Source organism: Eretmochelys imbricata, chromosome 14 (genome assembly GCF_965152235.1).
Source record: "Eretmochelys imbricata isolate rEreImb1 chromosome 14, rEreImb1.hap1, whole genome shotgun sequence".
NCBI lineage: Eukaryota > Metazoa > Chordata > Testudines > Cheloniidae > Eretmochelys > Eretmochelys imbricata.
The window spans coordinates 50,781,986-50,797,051 of record NC_135585.1 but is presented as its reverse complement, the minus strand read 5'-3'; the positions used below and the strand labels follow the sequence as shown (position 1 = coordinate 50,797,051).

At 48.5% G+C, this 15,066-nt stretch overlaps 1 protein-coding gene across 1 annotated transcript; it reads left to right on the top strand.

Moving 5' to 3' along the window:
- Positions 1-3,144: 3,144 nt before the first annotated feature.
- On the top strand, positions 3,145-8,701 carry LOC144274151 (uncharacterized). Its single transcript, XM_077832795.1, has 2 exons — positions 3,145-3,274; positions 7,803-8,701. Exons 1-2 carry the CDS (start codon positions 3,145-3,147, stop codon positions 8,699-8,701), a joined length of 1,029 nt encoding a protein of 342 aa, XP_077688921.1.
- Positions 8,702-15,066: the final 6,365 nt, after the last annotated feature.

Sequence of the window (15,066 nt, the reverse complement as noted above, 5' to 3'; positions counted from 1 at the left end):
TTAAAAGTAAAAGGCAATCAAAAGTCTGGTAAAGTTTATTGTGCCCTTTTTAAAGTAAAAGTCTTTAAGCTGTGGATCCAAAAGCAAGCCGGAAAGCATTTGTTTTAATGTAAATTACCTAACTGATAAAGCCACTGAAACCTGGGCTGCCTATGAAACAAATACAAGAAAATATGGGTAATTCCTCTGTTTTGCCTGCAATTAACAAGGGTATTTGTATAAAAAGGAAATATTTTAAGCAATGACTGACTGCCCAAAAGGGGTAGATCTGTGTTCTTTTTGTCTTTCAGAAAATCAGAGAAAACTGATGCCAGCTGAAAAGCAATTCAACATCTCATGAATTTACAGGCACAATAGGAATTCTGTTCTGTGTTCTATGTCCTGTCTTGTGGTGTTTTGTCTTGTGGCCAGAATTGCTGTGTTTAATTTTTCATAGGACAGTTTAGTTTAAAACTAAACAGAAGGGTTAAATCAAAATGCAGATGCTTGTTTTATTCAACTTGGAATACAAAGTGTTTGGATAATATCAGGAAAGTGTGATATACTAAAGTTTAATACATTTGCTTAAGAAAGAAAAATAAATTTCATTGGCCAGATCTTTTAATTGAAAAAAATTGTTGTTAAAATTCACACACCAACAGTCTTTGGAAGCAAGGACATGAAAGTTTAACCCACTCCCCATATTATACATGGGATCCTTCTGGCTGCCTCAAATTTCTAGCCAGGCTGAGGAGGGAGGAAAGCTATTGGACACCAGAGGTTGTACCAAGTGGACTCCTCAAAAGTGGGTGTGCTTGTCCTGGCTTGTTGCTCCAAAGCTCCGTAATAAAGTCATTTTCCTCGAAGGGTGTATGTGGCATACATTGAACAGTAAGACGAAAGTGCTGTATAATGGGCAATGTATATGTGTTCATTTTTGAACAAAGGTGTGTGAGTGGAAAATGAAAGTTTCCTTTGCAGGTTAATAGAAGCCAAGAAGGGGAGAAGGAAAAGAACGGAAGACAAGCTAATTCAACGCTGTAGCTGGCAGGCTCGGTCCAAAGATAAGACGCTGGCCTGCCCAAGGACACCACTCACCGCTAGGATTTGGCTGACAGCCAAGAAAGAGGGGGGCTTGAATGTGCCCAAGCAGCTGTGAGATCTGCAAAACACTGCCAGACATTAATGAAATGTGTTAGGTCTCTGTAGTTACAGGTGAAAGAAGTCCTACTCCAAGGATCCTGAGCAAACCTGCCATTTGTTAAAACCGGGTGACTGAGTCTACATAAAGGTCCATCAATGAAAGACTATTCTGGCCCCGTGCTGGAAAGGCCCTTATTAAGTCCTGCTAACTACCAACACTGCTGTGAAGTGCCAAGGACTGACTGCCTGGACCCATGATTCTTACTGCAAAAAGACCCCTCCACCTCCAGATGACTTCACTTCGACTACTGGTCAGCCTGTCCCTCCTTCTGGGTTTTTTTCTTTCCTCCTTTTGGACAGCGGGGGAAAGGACAAGGTGAAGTGCTAGTAACCTCTCCCTTGTCCACTGACAGAGCTAACCTGTATTGCACCGCTAGGGAACCTGACCTGGAAAAAGGTTCCCCAGAAGCAGACGGCATCGGACTTCGAGGGAGCCACGCACGTTCACCCCACCGTGAACCGGGTGAATCAGAAGCAGACGACATCTGTGCTCAAGACAAATGGACTGCCACCCCTTTGGGCGACCTGAAGCTCCAGCTGCAGCTAAAAAAACCTTGAGTTGGTGGTGTCCTCTCAGGGAAAGATGGCCCCGTTCTCTAAGCTGTGTTTTTGTGTTTTTAATCTGTTTAGTATTTGTTACCTTTCTTTTCTGGTGGTACGGGGAGTTGAGACTATAGAATCACACAGTTCTAACACATTTATACGTCTTGCCCATGAAATGAAATCTCGTATGCCAGCCCTACAAAACACTTCATGCTGCATGTGCTCATTAATACCAGCAGACAGCCAAAAAGGTCTTCCCATGGTTCCTATTCCCTTTAGTGCAATGAATATGACCTAGACCCCGTCCTGAAAAAATTCTTCAGGTAATTGAAATATTACCTGTGCTGATACCGGCATCTCTGAAAGCAGGTATCTAATAGTTTGGAAACGAGTTGGTCAATGGTGCCTCTTGAAAGAAGGGAAAATAGCTTTGGGTAATAGTGAGTGCAAAGCCTACTTTAATGGCACTCATTTTGGGAGTAAGAGAGGTCCTAATATCTCTCTCCTGGATGGGGCAACCTCTTGTACCTCCGCGTGGCATAGTTTCACGGATGACAAGTGCAGTCTGCATGGGGAAGAACACTTTTTGTATAAAGGTCACAAATTGATTGAGCATTACGTTATAAATTGTACACTTGGGTATAACCTGCCAACTCATACTATGTGTTTATGTTCCTCGAATGCCTCCGTGGCTAAATTCTCCCTCCTCCCATCTTGGACCGGATGGTACGAACTTATTAATAATACCTGGTCCAAAGTCACTCCTACCCTTTTTGGAGTATACTGGGTGTGTGGTAACAAGGCATACCTAGCCCTCCCTCCTTCATGGAGTGGATCCTGCTATTTGGCTTGGTTAGAACCACCTGTAGTTTATCGCGCACATCTTCCTACAGGGAAAATCAGATATGTAAGAGGGGCTGAGGAAGATGTTATGGACTCTCGCCCCCTTACTTGGCGTGCCCTAAATGATTGGATGGGTGCTTGTGCGGGATTCGTCTTTGCCTGTGGAGGTGCCATCTGGTGTATTGGAGAAGGAGTCATGAGACTTCAGGGAGTGTTGGAGATGATGGCAAATACTATTGCCAATGCCTTGGTAGATTTGGCAACGAAACAAAAAAAACTAAGGCAGATGGTTCTCCAGAACCGCTTGGCTTTAGATATTTTGCTGGCCTCTCAGGGAGAAACATGTGCATTAATTGGACAAGAATGCTGTGTATATGTTCTGGATGTTTATAACGCCACCTGGGAAAGAGCAAACCACCTTATACAAGTTGCAAAAGACCATGGAGGAGAGCGGGTTGACTCGTGGTGGAGCAATTTGTTCAATTGGGTTCCAGACATAGGTGGCTGGCTACATAACTTGCTTCGCAGTGCTGTTGTAATTGTTTGTGGCCTAATAGTTTTGTATGTTATGCTAAGATGTGGCTGTTGGATGGGTACCAAGTTGTGCCCTACCAAGCAGTGAATATTTCTAACTCACTACTCACAGTGGCCAGTGTGTCTCAAGAGTTCCCTTACAGCACTCTGGGGACAAAGTTGGGACTGTTAGGTGAGAATAATTAAACATGAAGCAGTTATGCCAACCTAACCAAAGACAGGCCAATAAAGGTTGCTGGGAAAGTCCCTGAACGAGATAAGTAGAATGAAAGAATACTTGTTTAAGTTGCAGGGAGTGAGATAAGGGGAGACCTGCATTCCTGCATTTTTGTACCAGATGTTCTGAGAAAGGTTTGTTTAGATAAGGAGACACACTGTTTCCACTCACTGTTTCTGTTCTATGTCTGTTCTTAACTCCTCGTCTCCTGTTTGACAACCATACTGATAAGAAAGTTTGGTGAGGCATTATGACTTGCTAAAAGCTATATACAATAGGGGGATAGGTATGCATGCATAATAGAGAAAGAGAACTTTTAACTAACATGGGGGGGGTGCTTAATGAATAATCTGTGACGCGAGGGAACTGCCTATAAAAACCTACTAGTTTTACCTAAAGAGGCAGCCGGTTCTCATTGGAGACGGGCCACTCTCTATTGAGTAGTGCACGCAACAATAATGAGCTTGTGTTTGGACCTTGCTCTCTGCGGTCAGACAACGAACCGTGCCGTCTGGGGTTCGAGTCCTCGACACTCCCAAGATATTATTTGGTTGGTTTTTTTCCTCAAGACAGACTCATGGTCTGGGGGCTCTGATTCTTGAGTGTTGGGGGCTGCCCAAGCCCCGGTCTGATTTCCATGCAGGATTCAGATCTCAGCCACACCGGAGACACTGCTGGCTCTGAGCCTGGCAGGGGGTGAATGTGGATAGGCCAATGAGATCATAGAATCATCATAGAATATCAGGGTTAGAAGGGACCTCAGGAGGTCATCTAGTCCAGCCTCCTGCTCAAAGCAAGACCAGTCCCCAATTTCTGCCCCAGATCCCTAAATAGCCCCCTCAAGGATTGAACTCACAACCCTGGGTTTAGCTCAATGCTCAAACCACTGAGCTATCTGGCCCCCCAGGGATCCTCTTCTATATTTTCCAAGCCGTTCAGTCCTTGTTGAAAAAGAGTATAATGAAGCCAGTCTTTTTTCGTACTTTTCCAACCTATTATACTTTCAGGTACAAGTATTTTATCATTGTATATGCTTTTAAAGTGTGTATTAATGTTGCAATTTCAATTCAACTTTCCAACCAATGACTAAATTGGCAACACTGCATATAACTAGTTGACCACTGTGTGTGGGGGGGAGGGGAGAGAACTTGGGGGTGTCTGTGTAGGGAAGTCCCTATTTCACTGAATTAAGTCTCCTGCAGCACCTTAGTACGTTACATCAGACAGAGAGGAGCTGTAGTGACTTGTCATTGGGATGCCCGTGCCTTTGAGAACCCAGCCCTGGGAAGCCCATGCTGAGAGGCGCTGTCTGTGAGAGGAGAAATAAAAAAGCCCCTCTCCTCTCCCCCCCCCCCCCACCACCCTATTTTGCAAAAACTACCAGCAGGACAGTGGGGTGGGGGGAGGTATTGTTTCATATTCTCTGTGTATATATAAAGTCTGCTGCAGTTTCCACGGTATGCATCTGATGAAGTGAGCTGTAGCTCAGGAAAGCTCATGCTCAAATAAATTGGTTAGTCTCTAAGGTGCCACAAGTACTCCTTTTCTTTTTGCGAATACAGACTAACACGGCTGTTACTCTGAAATCAGTCCACCAGGGTAACTGTTCCCCCTCTGACCCTGCCTGTGCCAGGGTTTTACCCTCTGGCAGGGCCTCACCCCTCAGCTTAATCCCAGCTCCTTCCCCCGCAGATTTTGCCCTTCAGCCGCTATCCTAACGCTGCTTCCAGCTGCTTGACACCCCCCCGCCCCGACCAATGAGTTTTTGCCCCCTGCTCAGAATCTGGCCAACACACACACACCCTGATTTGCCCCCCTTTTTAAGCCCTGTAAAAAGCAGTCTGCAGAATCTTATGGCTAGTAAAGGCTGGGTGAAGGGCAGTGACTTCAGCAGATGTTACTGAGCATGCTCGGTTCTTGTGAACACACTCAGTACACCCTAAGTAGCAAAATCCTACAGGGAGCAGCTTCTCCTACTACATATGGCAGGAAAGTGACTCTGCACAAAGGGCCCCTTTCAGGAACCTGCTGCTGAATTTGGCTTTTGTAGGGAGGGGCTCCCCGTGTGTCTGTGAGTCCCAGAGCTGCTGCCCCCATGGATACAGCCAGGTTCAAATCCCTGTTAGCAGTGGCAGGATCTGCCTAATGAGAGCAAATGCCCACTCAATGGGGCAGTCACCAGTTCTCCCAGGGAGAAGGAAGATGATAAAAAGGGAGAGTAGAGAGACTGAACAGGGTAGCAGGAACAGTAAGTGGGGAAGAGAAGTCCCCAGACCTGCCCAGATCCATTCCCTGCATTATCCTGGGCAGACTGACACTCCTGGGAACAAGGGGAGGAGCTGAGAGAGGAAAAGCCAGTTGCTGACTATCTTGAATCACTGCGCTGCTTATAGAGTTGGGGGACAGGTGCTGCCTTTGGGGATGGTGTCAGGGGGAATCCCCAAAACTGGCTCCTTTGATTCTGCTCTTTTTCTAACATTTGGCTCAGAGATACTGTTACTGGGAGAGTCTCAAAGTGTCCTGATGGGTTCAGTTCTGCTGGGAGGGGCCTGGCCTTGGTGGCAATAAACTAACTGGGTTTCTTCCCAGCGTGGCAAAGTCAAGAGCATCTGACTCAAGGGAAACAGCCTGGCGGAATCGGGGTGTGACATGGACTCCAGCCCTTTCTGAAACCTCCCCCATCGCCCCTCTCAACCCGACAAGCTGAGGAATCATCCAGATTTCGCTCCAGATCAACTCATCTTCCAGGAGACAGGGAAGGGAAATGGCTGTCATGGAGCCAGCTCAGGTAGGGGATTTTTCAGGGAGGTGCTGGGGGCGGGAGGGTGCTGCAGGGAGGAAACAGAGTGTGATAAACCTGCTGATTTTCTGAATAGGCCCATTGGCAGGGGGGAGCTTTCCCCATTTATGAAACAGGAAACAGGGCTTGGAACATTTTCCAGACTCCCAGTGCTGGAGCCTGAACCCACTAGCCAGAGGCTGCTGTGAAATACAAAGGGACGCTGTTGGGATTCCTGTCCCGGTCCCCGGCTCAGAGCTCTGCTTCCCGTCTCTGCCTGTGGATGGCAGGCGTGTGGGAAATGAGTAGACCCTGCCCTGCTCCCTGTACTGGCTGGAGGGGCGGGACAAGGAGCTCTCACTTTCTCCTCACCCCCTGAAGCCACATGGCTGCTATAGGGTGGGAGAGGGATTCTGCTTCTCTGGCCCTCCCAGAGCTGCTGCTGCTTCTTTTTTTTCTTCCTTTCCCGTGACTAGTGGGATTGTGGCTGGGGCAGCAGGTGCTGAGTGGGGGACTCTTGTTGTTTCAGGGGCCGGTGACCTTCGGGGAGGTGGCTATTTATTTCACCCAGGGCCGGGGGCTCTGCTGGACCCCGCTCAGAGAGCCCTCTACAGGGACGTCATGCAGGAGAACTACGAGACGGTGACCTCGCTGGGTAAGTGACTCCTGTCCCCTCGATTATTAGAAACTGGGGGGCCTCCGTGTCTGAATGTGGTCAGTTTCTTCCCTGGTCAGTTAGATCAGAGGCGAATGGGTTCCATAATGCACAGCTGCCATGAGAGAGACTTGCATCTCCGTACCCTCTCCAGTGGGACATGGGAGTCAAAACCCAATGGACAAACTGAACTATCCCTACACCTCCAACCTTCAAAGGGGTAGAATTCATTCATTGTCCTGTCTGTATCGATTCCCAGTTGCACACAGAATCCTTATTTACCTCCCTCCTTGGGGCTAGCGCCAGCCATGGGGAGGGCTCTGGCCTCTGCAGGTTTAGAAATGGGCAGGGGGTTAACTCTAGAGCTGGGTGTGCGTCAGCAAGGCCCACAGATTGCGCAGATCCTGGGAACTCCTAGTGAGGGTGTAACAATTCCCTCACCTCCCCAGATGTCTGCCTCTCCCAACGGGGCTCAGCAACCCTGTTCCCTTTTTCTTGGATTCCACATTCCTCCAGCACAGCACCAGGACATGGAATGTCCTTTGTGCCACGCAGTCTCTCAATCCTCCATGCACCCTGATTTGGTCTGATTTCACTCCCTGTGCAGGATTTCCCATTCCCAAACCTGACCTGATCTCCCAGCTGGAACAAAGGGAGGAGCCGTAGGTCCCAGATCTCCAGGCCTGCGAGGAAAGATAGATCCTGAGAGGCACCCGCACAGGTGAGGGCTGACACAGAAACCATCTGGGGAATGAAGGAAAGAGTTGAGACTCCCCAGAATGTGGTGTGAGGAAGCACCCTCAGTTCTTCCTCGCCTCTGCCAGCGCAGGGCTGTAGTCAGCAGATATCGCTCATGCCATTCCGCCCAGCATCTTTGCTCCAGGATTTTCCTTCCCAACTTTCCTTCCCTGTGAGTATTTGGGTGGGATGTGGAGGCAAAATCCAATTGCTGATTCTTCGCAACTTTAATGTGTTGGGTTTTCCGTCGGTGCTATTCCTCTTTCTCCCCTGCACAATGACTCCTGTCTGGATTGTCTCTCTCCCAGCAGGTGCTAAGAGAGTGAATGAGAATGCGGATCGTAATCCTCATGAGGATGTTCCTGGGGAAGTGGATGAATCTATTATATGTGGGGGAGGACACAAGGATCCCACAGCCCAGCAGAGAAATCCCAATGAAGAGAAACCCTATCAGTGCCTCGAATGTGGGAAAGGATTCATTCTGAGATCACAGCTTGTGACACATCAGACAATCCATACTGGAGAGAAACCCCTTCAATGCTTGGACCGTGGCGAAAGCTTCAATAATCGCTCAGACCTGAATAACCATGGGAGAAGCCACACAGGAGAGAAACCTTCTCAATGCCTCGAGTGCAGGAAATCTTTCTACTGGAAGTCAGCACTAATTACACATCAGAGAGGCCACACAGGAGAGAGACCCCATAAGTGCTTGGACTGTGGGAAAAGTTTCATATGGAGGTCAGACCTTGTTAAACATCAGGCAATCCACACAGGAGACAGACATTATAAGTGCCTCAACTGCGGGAATGGTTTCTGTTGGAAGTCAGACCTTATAACACATCAGAGAATTCACACAGGAGAGGAACCCCACAAATGCTTGGACTGTGGTAAAAGTTTCACACAGAGATCTGCCCTTGTTTCATATCATACAATCCATGCAGGAGAGAGACCCCAGAAGTGTTTGGACTGTGGGAAAAGTTTCAGACACAGATCAGTCCTTGTTTCACATCTGAGAACCCACACAGGAGAGAAACCCCATAAGTGCTTGGACTGTTGGAAAAGTTTCACACAGATATCAGGCCTTGTTAAACATGGGAGAATCCATACAGGAGAGAGACCCCATAAGTGCCTGGACTGTGGGAAAAGTTTCACACAGAGATCACACCTCATTAAACATGACAGAATCCACACAGCATCTAAACTTCTGTGATCCATAGCCAGAAAGGGTGAAGCAACTGGCAGGCTAATTGATCCAGATTCAACCTTTAGAGCCATGCTTCGTAAGTGTATAAATGGTATTTAGGGCCATTCCATGTTCTATAGGCTTGAGCTTTGAAATGTATATTTGTATTCCTAAAGAATTGGAAGAAGATCGTAACTGTAATAGTCTCTGTTTACCTATATCTTGTTAGAGGTTAACAATATAACCAAACGGTTCCTCTCTAGGGCTGTATTCTGTTAATGTGGAGATCAAAAGGAAAAATTAACATTTAAATAAAACTTGGGTGTAATAATGTCATTGTCTGCATGTCTCTGTAAAGTTTGTGGTAAACAGTCTATGAACTGCTGAATGGATAATCACTTTATGTTAATCCATGTAGTCAGTTGCCGGTGATGTTTAGGAAATACAAGGTTCCTTCAAAAGCCTATTGTTCACCCCAGGACTACGTGCTGTCGAGAGGCTGCAAAAATCTGTGTGAAAGCTGTTGGGACGTGATCCTTTTCTCTCAGAACTTCTTAAGCTTTATTCGGGAGGAGTTTGAGTCGTAAGACTGAGATCTCCAGTCCCCTCTGGACTGCCCTGATATTGAACATTTTGACATTAGACTAGAACCCGATGAAATGATTCTAAAAAGGACTCTTCAATTCTAAAGCACCATCTCTGCCATGAAACTGGCCTAAGGACTCTCTTCGTGTCTGTATGTATAATGATCAAGACTCACTCTTTTAATACGTTTTACTTTTGTTAATCAGAATTGGCTGTAAGCATGTATATGGGTAAGAACTGAAGTATTCCTTAACTTCTTGGCTAATGTCTCCGATCCTTTGGGATTGGTAGAACCTTTTAGATGATGAACAAGATTTTTCACTAATCCGCATTATATTTAACCGGGCTGTCTGGGAGGGAGCCCAAGGCTGGGTTGCTTTAAGGCAGGGGTAGTCAATAGGCAGTCTGTGGGCCAAATCTAGATACCTGGATGCTTTTAAACGGAACCCTGAAAATTTAGTATTTATTATTACTGTTGTGGGTTTTTTTATTATTATTTTCTCTGGAGTGTGGACCTTGTCTATACCTTGACAAAGAAATTTTGACCTTGACAAAAAAGAATTGACTACCTATGCTTTAAGGGAACTGTGTTTTTGGCTTTTGGGAAACCAGTAAGATATGCATAGAAGGTGTTTTATTGCTGGCTTGGTGAATGTAAGTATTGGAATATCCACCCGTTTTGGGGATTGTCTGCCCCATTCTTTGCAGTTTGTCCTAACGGATCAAGCTCAGCATGCTCCCCTAACCCCTCTGGGAGCCTGCTCAGAATTTCATAAATGCCTTGCCTCTGGGAAAAGTTTAATTCAGCTATCGCACCTCATTAAACATCAGAGAATCCGCAAAGATGTGAGAGACCCTAGGAATAGCTTGACAGTAGGAAAAGATTCAATCTGAGCTCACACACCAGTGATCCAAACAATGGAGAGAACTTGAATGTGGGGGAAGCTTCATTTGGTGCTCCCGGAATATCAGGCATCTACAAATCCACACAGGAAAGTAACCTCTGAGATGTTCTCAGTGTGGAAAATGCTCCAAGTGACGGTAACCCCACATTGGACATCAGAGACTCCTCTGCACAGCAGGGAAATTCTCCGAGTGCCCTGACTGGGGCTGGCCAGGGCGACCAACCCATTTCCTCATTTCCCACATACATCAGGGGTATTTGGCTCCCAAGGATTCAGCTGCCCATCACTGGGGTGAGGATCCAGCAGACGTCAAGCAGCAGCTGGTCAGTGACCCTCTGGCTCTGCCTGGTCTAAGCAAACCCCAGGCAGAGGAGGAGAAGTCTCAATCAGCCCATCCTCCATGCTGCAGCCCTGACTGCTGAGCTGATGGGTCACAGAAGGGAAGGAAGAGAGAGAAACTTCTTCAGCTGCTCTCTCTGCCTGGCTAAAGTTCCCCCCTCTCCCTTCCCCTCCCAGCCAGGATCCCCCTGCCATGGAGATGAGAAGGACACTTGGGCCAGGCCCCCCTTCACTCTAGACACTTGTTCCCACCTCCCATCTTCCACCAGCCCCTGGGCTGGGCTCCACCACTTACCTGGAGCTGTTCCCTGCAGGGGGAATGTCCCTAGGGGCTGGTAACTCCTCCCCTCCCCAAATCCTCCAGGGTGCTGGGCTCCAGGGGATCAAACGTTAAGGGACCAGGCCAATGGATTCTGGGGATTGAATGGTTGGGGCCGGTGGAGCTGGGTGCTGGGAATATCGAGTGTTTGGGGATCATGGGATAGAAGCGAGGGAGAGCACTGGGGTAGAGAGGTGCTGGCTGTCCTCACTCTCCCCTTCTGCCCCTTCCCCCTGCCCCCTCTGCATTCAGACAGCACCACTGAGAAGGGCTGATTCCCACAGGGCCCTTTGTGGGAGACCTGGAGATCCCACCTCTGCCTTCGAGGGTCTGTCTATGGTAGGAAATGTGGTCGGGATTAGCCAGCCCATCTCTGTGACTCTCCACCAGATTTCCTATTGTAAACACTCCCTGAGCATCTTATGCGTAGGGCTAAGATTTTGTCATGGATATGTTTAGTAAAAGTCATGGACAAGTCACGGGATCAATGATCAGGGGGGCAGCTCTGAGCCACCGCGGGCTGCGTGGGGACTCCAAGGCTCCGAGCCAAACGGGGTGAAGTCACGGAGGTCTCTGGTAGTCACAGATTCCGTGACTTCCGTAACAAAATCGTAGCCTTACTTATGTGTTCTGACGCCCTCCCAACTATCGGAGTGATTGTTAGTCCCTAAATTCCCCCTTTGGGGCCAGATTGTCTCATTCTCAGATAGTCTCAGATTACTCCAGGCCATGCTAAAAAGCATTTACTGTTTGTACATTTTCTGTCTTATTATGGAGCAGAATTAACTAGATGCTAAATAAATGGGGAGCAGGGACAGTAAACCGTGGTGTTTTAGCTTCTGTGCTATTTGAGGGTGATGGGGTGAGTCCAAAGGATTCCCTCCTTCTCCCATCCCTCGACACTGTCCCAGCAATGGACAGTTTTATCTTCTCCTCAGTCTACCCCTCCGCCTCTCAAGGTGTCACTTACCATCATGTCCCTGGCTCTCCATACTGAGGAATCACAGTTTTGATGTCTGTGATCCTAAATCAGACTCTGGAGGGCTGGAGAAGGAAGTGTCACAGACCTGGGAGTGGGTGGGGAAATCCCAATGAACCTCAAAGCAGAATTTGACATTTCAGATCTTATAGCCCTCTTTCCACCTACTGGTAGAGTTGCTTCCAGGCTTTTTCTAGGCTGAGTCCAGATCTTGGTCCAGGGTTTTTTTTGTCTTTCTTTTTCTTTTAATACAGTGCTGCTAAAACTTTTGCAACTAATACAACCAAATAATGAGGAGAGAAGTGAAGCTGGTTTTGCTACTAAAGAAAAAATGGGTACATTTATTTTCTGGATTTGAATCTTGAAGGATTCTCTGAGAACATGAAAGTGTCTTATAGCTCACCCTGGATTGTGGATTTTTCCCTCTTCATGAAGGCCGTTTGGTCACATGCATTGATATCAGTTGAGTTTGACAGAATGTAACTCAGATTTATTGAGAACTTCATGAGACTAATGATAGTTCGCCAGAATAGTATTTTTTTAGATTTTATTTTATTTTAATCTTTATCTAACCCTTTGTTATGAGTTTTTTTTGGTGGGGTTTGAACAATGATCATTATCTCACAGCACAAACGCTGATGGTGCAAACTAGATCCACACTCCAAGAGGAAGAGATTGAAACAGAAATGAAGTTACTGCCTGATCCCTGCAGTGATGTGAGATACCGTTGGGAGGGAGAGAAGGTTGGAGCAGGGGGAGTGGGGGAACAGAGCTGGGAAAATGCTGGGTTTGCTCCTCAGAGCCAGACAGCTGGAGCTGAGAACTGTGAACTTGCTGCATCAGAGCCAGAGAGCCACTAGACTTGGCCTGTGAGTGTCATGGGAAGCTGCCCCTGAACTCTAAAGGACCAAGAACAACACCGCAAACAAGGATTGGGGGAGGGGGCAGTGTTTCCATATTGCTGAGTTGCCGAGGTTAGGTGCAGGCAGGAAGGGAGCCGGGGATGTCAACAGACCTGGGCAGCCTTGAAGCCAGGTCGACCCCCATTGCTGAGACCAGAGGGAGATGAGGAACCTGACAGCCCAGCTGGTCTCCGCCTCCCCCTCACCGCAGTATCCTGTGTTGGGATGACAGAGACTCTCTTTGCCCCACTCCACCCAACACTGATCCCTCTTGTGACTAACCCCTGCTCTCCATGTTCACCACTTGTGTAGGGTTCTGATATATTGTGCACAAAGTGTGCCTGGTGTGGGATCGCTGGAAAACTCATGATCTGCTGAATATTGTGCCGTTGAAATGCGTGTAACACCACTGCATGTAGGGTGAGATTTCACTGTACGTTTGTTACTAGGGTGACCATATTCCAGGTGCCCAAAAAAAGGACACCGCTGAGGGGTGGGAACTGGGGGGATGGGGAGCTGTGGGTTAGAGGGGTTGTGGTGGGGGTATTCATAAGGTGAGGGCAGTGTCAGTCACTGTCACAGTGGCAGGGTGCTTGAACAAGCCCACAACACCGTGACAGCTATCAGTCAGGACCTATCTGCAGGCCGCCCTCCTCAGGGCCGGGGCCTGGGTGGGTGGGATCCGGCAGCAATTAATCAGCTGCAGGTGTGCAGGGGAATGAACCAACCAGCTGTGGGTGCAGGGGAGGAGCCCAGTTGGGTAGCTGACCAATCAGGGCTGTTTCTGAGCTACAGCGTGTCTGCTCTGCAAAACCCCCGGACATTGGCTGTTATGGGGAAATTGCTCGGACAGAGAGAGCAGGCTAAATAAAGAGGCTCTGTCTGGTAAATCCCAGACATACGGTAACCCTATTTGTTACTGAAATATGTCATAGTTCTGGGGAACACCCACAGACTAGCTCCTCAGAGATGACAAAGGACTGGCCGTCGGTATTAGAAAACTATTATCTGGCCATCCACCAAGAGGAAGAAAGGGGTAAACAAAGACACGTGCAATTTATCTGTAGGGCCATAGGCGCTGACTCCGTGGAAAAATTGCTCTGCACCCACCGGCAGCCAAGCTCCCCTCACCCCACCTCGCCTCCGCCTCCTCCCCTGAGCACGCCGCGTCCCCACTTCCCCTCCCAGCGCTTGCCGCTGCAAAACAGCTGTTTCATGGCATAACAAGCTCTGGGAGGGAGGGGAGAGGAGGCAGGGCCGGGGTGGGGATTTGGGGAAGGGGTTGGAATGGGGGAGAGGGTGGGGCAGGGGCAGAGTGGGGTCAAGCACCCACCAGCGCCAGCAGAAGTTGGCACCTATGTGTAGGATGCTTTAGAGCTCACATATGCCATGGAGTTGCCTGATTCCCTGACCCAGCAAAGACCTTGCCAGTATAAAGGGTCAGAGTATAAGAAGGGGGGGAAGGCCTCTGGCCATCTCCCCTCCCCCATCTCTACTGAGGGCAGCAAGATCCCTTGAAAGGCAATAGGAGCATCATTGAGCTGGGGGAGTGGTCCGAGCTGGAAGGCTTTCCAATGAGCATGGACTGCTGAAAGCTTTTGGGTGAGAGAAATCCTTTTGCTTGTAAGGGTACGTCTATACTCCAAACCTAAATTGACCTATATTAGGTTGACTTACAGACACCACAGTAATGACTGCTGTAGCCAATGTTCACACTATCCTGCTTGGGTCGCTAGGGTGCGTCCTCACGAGGACCGCTTCCATCGACCTAAGAGGGGAAGTGTGGGGAGCTGAGAGCCTGGTCCCTTCTGGCTGCCCCACAAGCTCTGGGTGGGCTTTTCCCCCAAAAGAGTGGAGGAAGCCACCCGGGGCTTCTCCCCCTCCCTGCATCATTCCCCTCCCAGATTGACACCAGACCATTGATAACTACTCTGAGTGCAGTCTTTAGTTGTGCACCCACCTTACAGTAATTTATATAGACCAACAAATTCCTCCCTGCTGGTCAGAACTGAGTCTAACCCAGCTGTCCCATGGTTAGTTCCCCCACCATCAGAAAGCAGAAGTTGTCCCCGACGCATTCCCAGCACTTATTGCATATTGGGTGCTGTTAGGGTGGCCAGTCAAAAAGGGGACCTGACACTTGTCTGGTCAGATCTACTGACCGGACACCCAAAGTCTAGTTACTGCGGGCGGGGAGGCACCAGGTCATCACCCCCATCAGCCCCTATTCAGCCGGGCAGCTGCATCTCCCAGCCCTGACTCCACAGGCAGTCCCTCCTAACCTGGACAGGGAGGGAGGAAGAGGAATGGATTGGGGAGGAGCCCCGGGGGATGAGGCAGGACCTTGGGGAGACTAGGTAGGG